The following is a 10,000-nucleotide window of genomic DNA, read 5'->3' as shown; positions in this document are numbered from 1 at the left end:
ATATATGTAGTTATAAAGGATCTTCATGCTTATGAGACCTGTATCTGCAGTCAGACATATCCAACACGGACAATATTTTTTGTTCACCAAGATGCTTTTTTCCCCCAAAGATTTCAAAAGCAATTACGCAAACAATCAAACATCACTTCTGCGTAATTGGGAAAGAAATGACGGGGCTATCATTGGCAATCCAGCCCCTCTCAGACAACTCATATTTGCCAACCTCAACGTATTGTACACTACGAAGCAACTTGTCCACTTGCAGAAATGAACCATGTACATCTCAACCCTGAGCACAAGACACTCTCAACATCCTTTGCACCCATGAAGCCATGGTACTGACGCAGAAGTTCTACATTGTGAGGATGCACAGGATTTTAAAATATACATTTTTTTTGACATCGCATGGTTGTAATGTTAGTGCCCTCAGAGCATAACGCTGCTACACTATGTTGTTTTTTGTAGCGGTCCTGTGCTTAAACATGGTAAGACTAAAAGCTGACATCTAGCGGTATGTTGATGTGGTATAGCGGTCTGCTGTTGGATGCTATTGTTTGTGTATACTGTACAGACATGTAAGCAGTCGCATCATACTCTTCAGACTTACGACTGCATAGTGTGTAAATGTGTGGACACATACTGTATATTATGGTCTGTGTATTCAGATGAAAGAGCTGTAAAGGTGTAATGATTTGGAGTATGCCAGGTGGGTATTGGTGAGTGTCATACACATGTTTGGGAGATCGACTGTTTTGGTAAGAGTATGTTTGATTCGTTGATGCAATGGATGTTATTTTTTTTTAATAATGAGTGACCACAGGGTGGGTGGGACATGACTGTGGGAGATGTTCAGTGAGTGTGAATGACTATTTGGTGAGTGTAAGTTGGATGTTTTGGTCTATGGCGGATGGTTGCTGTAGTGAATATCTGGCGAGTTACAAGATGGCGTCTTGTAAGTTATGAGTCTCCTGCAGCTTCACTTAGCTTCAACTCCACCCTTTCTGCATCATCACAGACATCCAATGGTATCAACATACTAGTATAGCCTTGAGATTTAACTTCGTCAAAACATACATTCTATGATTAGGTATGGATTTCCAAAAACATAAACAATGGTAACTAAGCAAAACCAAAACATATCCAAAATGAAAGAAACAAAAAAAAACAATATTATCAAAATATTTATAGAATTCACTCACCGTTACTGCACACCAAGGAACTAAAATGTTCTAATTAGGAAATAAGTTATCATACTGTAGCTTTGTGACACAGAGATTTACATTATATACATTCACTTCTTAAATAATGTGTTGGTTTGATTGGCAGCTCCTGTTTCTGTGGAGTTCTTCCATTTGTTAGAAAGCTTTCTCTGTGAGAGGAATCCAGAGCCCTACTGGACGGTTCCTCTTATGTCAAAGAAAAGGCCTCTCCAATCAGATTGCAGTAAGGCTTTCCAAAGTCCCTCCCGATGATCCGATTGGACAAGCGATCTCCTTCAGAAGGGGCAAGTTGCCCTTCACTACAGAGATGGCAAATGTCCACGCTTTGAAAAAGAAAACATAAAATAAAAATATATATAATATATATACTTATAAAATGGAAACAAAAGATAGGACAGGAGAGCTGAATTGTCTTTATGTCAGAATACAAAGAGCCAACGTTTAATCCTGTGTTGTCTTCTTTTTCTTTGATTTTAAGCATTTTTGTTATTATTTGCTGTATTTTTGTAATTTTTCTGAAGAGTGTTGTTTTTACGAAAAAAGACAGACGTTTCCTCTTCATACAGTGTTACTGTACAGTTTTAAATGCAGGTAAACAAAATGTAAAAGTGCTTTTTTTAAAGACTTTATTCAGTGTAACCAAAGGTTTTAGCAGGCACTTGAGTCTCTCCCCGTGTAGAAAGTAGTAGTAACAGCAGAGTTGTGTTATCAGAAGGGGATATTCCTGGGATGTGATGTTGTTCATCCGAAAGGGGAGCGCAATATGGATCCAGGCGGGACCAGTTGCAGAGCGTCCGCCATCTTGGATGCGGACGGACGGAGAGATGAACGATCGGTCGGACGGACGGACAGGCGGGGCATACGGACAGGACAGACGGACGGACGAATGGACGAACCGACAGACAAATGTCCCAGAAGGCCACGGTTGCCGTTGCGCTAACCCAGGATGTCCAGGTAGACGGGTGTGGCCTTGCCTAAGGCGAAGAGGATCTTCTGGATGTCTTTGATGTTGAGCCGCTGCTGAGGCTCCCTCTGCCAGCAGCCCAGCATGATGTCATACACCTCCTTAGGACACACGCGCGGCCTCTCCAGCACCCGGCCCTGAGTGATACACTCAATCACCTGAGGCGGAGGGAGAGAGAGAGAGAGAGAGAGATAGAAAGAGAGAGAGAGAGAGAAAGGCGGAGAGATAGAGAGAGAGACCGAGAGAGAGAGAGAGAGAGAGAGAAAGACCAAGAGAAAGAGAGACCAAGAGAGAGAGACCGAGAGAGGGATAGGGAGAACCAGAGAGAGGCAAAAGAACAAACAGATGAAAAGATACGATAGACATAAATGTTTCTACTGTTATTGTAAGCCAGGTTATGGCTTGGATTTAATGCTGTCTGGGTGCCTGGGGGTCTGGCCTTCATCCACTCCGGGTCAGAGCCAGCACTGTAACTGATCACTAAACCAAAATCATTGAGCCTTTGTCTGCAGGCTCTTCCAGTAGGTAGGCCTACTTAACTGAAAAAAAAGAATCTTCCACTATTTTAATTGCATTCCTTACTTCAACATATTCACCCAATTGGTGGTGTTTGGTCAAAGTATATTATTTAATTCATGTTCATGGAAATCCATTTGGAAATCCAGTTAACATCTAACGAAGATCAGAGCACCAAGCATGTAACATATACCTACTAGTACTCCATTGAAAAAGAAAAGCCACAAATAATTGGAGAAACTAAGTAAAGGTGTAAAACTACCAACTCTCTACTCTCATTTACCTTCTGACCATACAGTAGAATGTGATGTACACCGGAGAGAAGACCCAGTAGAGGTCTACCACTCCGTTGCCTGGGTCCAGCAGGCAGTCTCTTCCTAACGGTGGGGTTCGTTCATAATGCTGTGTGCTCTTATTATGCATGATAAGATCAGCTGCCACTGGGCCATGCAAATGTTTGCTTTCTTCAAATGCAGTTCAGAACACCATGCTTCACAGCGCAGGGTTCACAAGCAGCGCTGTGAGAGAGGAGGAAGAAAAATTGCTGCTCTGGCTCAATTTTTTGATGCGTTCACATTTTACATGGAAATCATGTAAGCGGGTGTGCTAGAATGAAACAATGTGCAAGGTGTGTGACTGTGTGAGTGTGAGGAACCAGTCAATCTCTCTCTCTCTCTCTCTCTCTCTCTCTCTCTCTCTCTCTCTCTCTCTCTCTCTCTCTCTCTCTCTCTCTCTCTCTCTCTCTCTCAGGCTATGTCCCTTTAATTGTTCTTTTCTTGTCATCTTGGCTTAAGTCTTAATTGCTTCCACTCCGCGTTTTAAATATGGTGCCCATGGGCGACACAAAAATAGGACAATTTCCGCCAAACGCTTAACATCATTCAGTGCTTTTCCTAAAAGGACCATGAATCTTCTTCTCTCGCTCTCACACAGTCCAGAACATTCTTTTCAACCCCTTGACTGGAGTATCATGCGGTGCAGGTTGTTATGCAACATTAAAAAGGCTGGAGGAGTTAAGAGAGGCAGGATATTTCAAAAATGAAGCCCACCCTCGTCCATTAACGGGGCAGTATAATTCCCAGCTTCTTGCTGTTATGATTTCAGCAACATTAAAAAGAGGTGTTCTTTGAAATTCATTTTCCATAAAATTGAAAACGGCTTTCAAGAACCTTTTGAGTGCCCACATTGAGATTCCGAATAATAGCAAGGGTGTTCCGTATGAGATCATTTGCAGGATGTTTTTGAGAGTGAATGTAATAGCTGCATGACACTCTGCTTAGGGGTTGAAAATTCTGCATAACCCCTGACAGTTCACAGCATAAGTGTACATAGCCTATTGGTTCATACAGGATCAGGCATTGACACATGACGTGTGATCACTGTGAAATTTGCCTGGTATATTGGAAATATGCAAATCTATTTCAGTATTAGACATTGAGTCTCATGCCTGTTATTGAAACCAATTTATGAATTAATTAACCTAAATGGCAATAGATACAATGCATTATGAGAAAAAATACCCTTTTAAATGTGAATGCTTGCTTATAAATAATCTAGTAAAAAATGAGGTGTTTCGATATTGATGTATGGGTAGACTTTCAAGAAATGCACAATTAATCTCAACAAAAAGCTAGTGGAAAATCTAGTGGCTCAAATATCCTTGAAGCGCACATTAGCAGTTTATTCCTAAACCTCAGACAATCGTCTTGCCATCTCCTGGGAGTGAGAGTGAGAGGCATAAATCTGCCTGGCAGAACACTCCACCATGCAACCTAATCCACCCAATCTACTCCTCTGAACTCCTCTCCGCGTCTAGTGTAGTCTAGTCTGGTCTCCGTGCGCATACCTCATTGTTGGCCAGCTGGAACCAGGGCTGCTTTCCGTAGGTGAAGATCTCCCACAGGATGACACCGAAGCTCCAGACGTCGCTCTCCGTGGAGAACTTCCTGTACATGATGCTCTCAGGGGGCATCCAGCGGATGGGCAGCATCGTGTGGCCTCCAACCTGCCAGGGGGAGGAGAAGGAGGAGGAGAAGGAGGAGGAGGAGGAGGAGGAGGAGGAGGAGGAGGAGAAAGAGGAAGAGGATGAGGAGGGGGAGGAGGAAGAGGGGGAGGAAGAGGAGGAGGAAGATGAGGAGGAGGAAGAGGAGGAGGAGAAGGAGGAGGAGGAGGAGGAGTGGAAGAGAGAGAAAATGTCAACACCTAATGAGGGGGCATCGTGTCACTTCCAACCTGGCTGGGGAGGGAGGGGGGTGGGGGGAGAAGGGAGGAGAACAGAAATCATCAACCCTATCTTCCATCAACAAAAGTGCCTGATGAAGATCAGATTGAATACAATGTAAGTGTCATTTAAAAGGAAAGTGCAAAGTATGCCTGTCAGACTAAACACATTTTAAAGGGGTAAAGGATTCTAGATTGATTTGAGGAAAAATCACTTCGCACTTCCATTAGGCCCTACCAGACACTTATTAAGAAGATAAATAACAAAACCTGATGCCCAGCTGCTGTAGATGTCTGATGAAGACTCTAAGACGGAGACATTGTCTCTTTTCCAATACATTTAGGGGTACAACGATTGTCTATGTTCTAATATGCCCTTGAAAAGACTTTCAAAAAAAGAAAGTACATAATATGCCTGATGAAACTCAAAGAAAAGATAAAAAAAAAAAATCCACTTGGCCTCACTTGGCTTATGAATAGCAAAACAACAAAAAAAAGCTGCTGACGAAGATTCTGGGATTGAAGCGAGGTCTCTTTGCTAATAAAATAAATAATGGTTCTTTTTTAATAGCAGCATGATAATCTTACGATATCTGACGCACATGGTTACACAACCCAGTTATTAGGAAGATAGGGGGGAAAAATCCTCTTTTCAGTCAGTGTCAGACAACGTTTTTTAAAAAGAGAAAAACCCAATCAGTGGCCTCTGTGAACCGTCACATATCTGAGATTAAGTAGTTGATGGTGCGTATTTCACCTCCGGAGAGAAGAGCAGTGGATGAATCTTGTGGAGCAAGAAGGGGGTGAAAGAGGAGGGAGGAGGAGATCATTTTTGGTGAAAGGGGTTTTTAAAAATCTTCAAAGTACTTGTTGACACAAATGAAGTCTGTGTGCCCCAAGTAAAGCCAAAGTAGAGTCAGTTCCCCCAGGGCAGATATTAATGGATTAGACCAACCATTAATCATGTCTGGCCACCCCTGGCCTCGCATTTTAAGACAGAGATTCACACACACATTGAAAAGACGCACGCACGCACGCACACAACCACGCACACATGCACACACAGAATCATTGAGACACAGACGCACACAAACACACGTGTAGACACACACACACGCACACAGACACACACACGCATACGCACACACACGCATACACACGCACACGCACACACACACTCACACTCACACACAAGCACACAAGCACACACACACACACAGTAAAAAAATCGAAAGTGGTTGAAAATGTGTTTCTGCCGAGCCTTTAACAGCAACATGTTAATTACAGGGCCGCGGTCTGAGGCAGCAGTGTCTGCGATGGCCACGCACTCCATGTCCTTGATGGCAATCTGTACGGCTAAGTGGGCGGCGACGGCACGTTAATTACAGAGCTCTGTTACCACGACGCCTGGGCTCACACGCCGCTCACTCGCAATCATGCTCTCAGACATGTCACCACTGAATATCGAAAACTGTGTGTGGTTTCGAAGAAGGGCAGTCTGTGTGCATTTGTGTGTGTGTGTGTGTGTGTGTGTGTGTGTGCGCGCGCATGCATGCTTGCAGAGAGGGAGAGGGCGCTTGCAGAAAGGGGGCTCTTTCCAATATACGGACTCCCGTCCTCGGCCTGCGCGTGTGGCCTCGGGTTGCGCTGACGCCCCGCCTCCGTGGACAAAACAATAAAGTATTCCTGCTGTCAACTTTTGGGGTACTATTCTTAATTCACCATCGTGACTGCAAATGAGAAAATGACATTAGAATTGTGCTTTTGTGAGATATTGAAACATACTTCTGCTGTCAGTGATGTCATAACGTGGCTACAAAAGCAGGCAAGTGAGCAAGGGAGGATGAGAGTTATGGTAGGGACACATAGGAGGCGAAGCAAGCGAAGCGACGAGAGGCGAAATCCAACCGTCATCAGGTCGTTGCGGCGAATCAAATGGAATGGAACAGTTGTGTTGTTGATTTGATTGGGCCGTGGCAGGCGAATTCGCTCCTCATTTGCATAACATTAAACTTTCTTTCATAATTTCGCTCCGCTTCGCCCCTGTTTGCTTACTTTCGCTTGCCTTCGCCTCTCTCATAGGAATGAATGGCAAAGTTCGCAAATTCGTGTGTATGTGTCCCTACCGTTAGCATATTAGAAAAAAACCAGGGAATATGGGTGTGGAAAAGGTGCGTTGACAATGCTGAGAAACTATGTTGGACTCGGCAGAGGAGTGATCCTGTATGTGGTCTGGTGTGCCTGTAAACCAGATGTTTCATGGCTCTCATCACATGGCTCTCATCACTACAGTAGATGGCCAGACCTCTGTGGTCAGCACTCGCTGTGGTCTTTCGTCTGGTCTGGTCTGGCATTGGTATGTGTGTATGCATGATGTCCATGATGTGTGTGTGTGTGTGTGTGTGTGTGTGTGTGTGTGTGTGTGTGTGTGTGTGTGTGTGTGTGTGTGTGTGTGTGTGTGTGTGTGTGTGTGTGTGTGTTTGCTTGCCTGTTTGCATGGTGTTCCTATTCCCGTCCAGACACCCACGTGCTTGGAGCCAGGGGCTATGCAACAGGCACTGTCCTGATAATTGTGCTTCACATTTAAATATACACACGCATGCACACACACGCGCACGCATGCACACACACGCACGCACGCACACACGCACACGCACACGCACACGCGCACATGCACACGCACACACACACAAACGCACCTGTGGTAAACACGCTGCCCTTCTGAGTAGCCTCTGCCCTCCAAAAGGACTCAAAGGAACTGAATGTTTGTGTTTGTATTTTACCGTGCACACGTGTGTGCGTGTGTGCGTGTGTGTGTGTGTGTGTGTGTGTGTGTGTGTGTGTGTGTGTGTGTGTGTGTGTGTGTGTGTGTGTGTGTGTGTGTGTATGTGCATGTGTGTCTGTATATTTGTGTGTGGCATGGGTGTGTTTGTGTATGTTTTTGTATGTGTGTGCAACCATGTGCGTGTGTATATTTGTGTGTGGCAGCTGGGGAGATTAAATGAATTGATTGAATTTCTATTAATTCAAATGGCTTCTCTGCAGCATAAAGGCACCCCAATCCCCCACATGCGTGCCCCATCACATCCCACCCCACCCCACCCCTCCCCTCCCCGCCCCTGGCTGTTCAGGGGGGCCCGGCGGCACCGCTGGACTGAGGAAGCATACAAATAAGTCAGCCGCGGCTGCTGCCTCCGCTCGCTTCCCTCTCTCTCCCTGCCTCCCGAGCGGAATTAGAGCTGGCAGGACGCTGACAGAATCCCAGCGCGGTCTCAAAGGCCAATGGCGGAGGCGCGTCCCAATTAGCGCACTCTGGGGAGACAAGCGGCATCGTCGGCACACACACACGCACGCACGCGCACACACACACACACACACACACACACACAGAAAACCCCCCGCTCACACACACTCACTCCACTCCAGCTAATTAATACATATTTAAATCAATATTATGGCCTGAGTGTCATTATCTTCTGAACACAGGAAATGTTAACAACTCCCAGCAGCTCGACCGGCAAATGCAAGACTGAGTGTGTGTGCGTGTGCATGTGTGTGTGTGCGTGCGTGTGCACGTGTGTGTGACAGAGACAGTTGGGTGTGAATCTCTCACTTAGCTGTGTCACTTTTCCCTCTACAGATATGAACAAAACAAGACAGAGACAAAATAGAAAAAAAATATACACACAGACATGCACAGCCATTTTGTTTACTCAATCTGTCGCTGTTTTGTGATGCCTCTTTTGTCTCCCTCAAGCCACCATCGAGAGATAGAAAAAAAAAAAAGAAATAATGAAAAAGTACTACCGTACCTGTATTGGGAGCTGCTTATTCTGGACACACTCCATGAGGCCTCCAATGAATTAACCTTGAACTAAATACACAGCAGCGGAGTAAAGAGGGGACGCCATCAATGCGGAAAGCTGCCCTCCTGCTGTGCCTGAGATAGTTTAATGCTTGGTTGTAATCCAGATAATGATTTACTTATGAGAAGTGATGAATAATTTGGCTGTAAAGTTTAATTCATTATTTAACATTATACACCACCAATAGCCTACTCAGCCGCCATCAATAGACTTCTCTTACAGTTTGATGGTGCCAAAGTTCATGATTTGTTGGTACATGTTTTATTCAGGCCTTCGATGCAATAAGGATGAGGAAATGAGGGGGAAAAAATGCGACCTGCAATGTGCTCTGGCACAGACCAACACGGACTAAAGTACATTTTACTTTTAAAACATACTAACTCCCCCAAACCTGGCAATGCCTGTGTTTTAAGCATTCGAGGAATCCACCCCCTGTATTTGGGAAGAAATATAATATTTTTGGAAAAAGATGTATTTTCCACATCGAGAACACTATGGCGGTGGTGGTGGTGGTTATCTCTAGCTGAAGATTAATACAGTGCATTTGGTAATGTGGAGCATCTCCATGCAAGCAGCATCCTCCTGCAAAAGAGTCCATAAATACAGTCCCAGGAGATGCTGTAGAAGTGCAAAGGCAGCACTTCCTCAGAAGACAAGCAGAAGAGGAAGAGGAAGAGGAAGAGGAGGAGGAAGAAGAAGAAGAAGAAGAAGAAGAAGAAGAAGAAGAAGAAGAAGAAGAAGAAGAAGAAGAAGAAGAAGAAGAAGAAGAAGAAGAAGAAGAAGAAGAAGAAGAAGAAGAAGAAGAAGAAGAAGAAGAGGGGTTTTCATGTATCCCTCATGGGAGCCTGTGCAGATTTTTAAGCCTGAATGGAGCTGGAGCTGCAGGAATCTAGGCTACATTCTGCTCCTTCAACGATAGTAGTGTGGATAATTTGGATTGCCACACCACTTGCAGATTTCAACTGGAAGATCTTCAGGCACCGCTTAACCTCATCTGAAATACAGACGTCTGGTGTGGTGTGTGCTTTTTTCTTTGTTGTGTCTTGAGTGTGTGTGTGTGTGTGTGTGTGTGTGTGTGTGTGTGTGTGTGTGTGTGTGTGTGTGTGTGTGTGTGTGTGTGTGTGTGTGTGTGTCTGTGTGTGTCTGTGTTTGTGTGTGTGTGTGTGTGTGTGTGTGTGTGTGTGTGTGTGTGTGTGTGTGTGTGTGTGTGTGTG

The 10,000-nt window shown here is 44.8% G+C and overlaps 1 protein-coding gene across 1 annotated transcript in view; it reads right to left on the bottom strand.

Moving 5' to 3' along the window:
* Window positions 1-1,829: 1,829 nt before the first annotated feature.
* The window catches only part of ntrk3a (neurotrophic tyrosine kinase, receptor, type 3a), a 305,628-nt gene continuing 297,457 nt past the window's right edge, over window positions 1,830-10,000 (bottom strand). The window contains exons 15-16 of the mRNA XM_063197404.1: window positions 4,547-4,705; window positions 1,830-2,342 (exon numbers count right to left, since the gene is read on the bottom strand). Coding sequence (XP_063053474.1) covers window positions 2,157-2,342; window positions 4,547-4,705 — 345 coding nt within the window. The 3' untranslated portion in view covers window positions 1,830-2,156. The remainder of the gene's footprint in view (window positions 2,343-4,546; window positions 4,706-10,000) is intronic.

The sequence above is a fragment of the Engraulis encrasicolus genome, chromosome 4 (genome assembly GCF_034702125.1).
Source record: "Engraulis encrasicolus isolate BLACKSEA-1 chromosome 4, IST_EnEncr_1.0, whole genome shotgun sequence".
NCBI lineage: Eukaryota > Metazoa > Chordata > Actinopteri > Clupeiformes > Engraulidae > Engraulis > Engraulis encrasicolus.
This window is presented reverse-complemented; position numbering and strand designations above follow the sequence as displayed.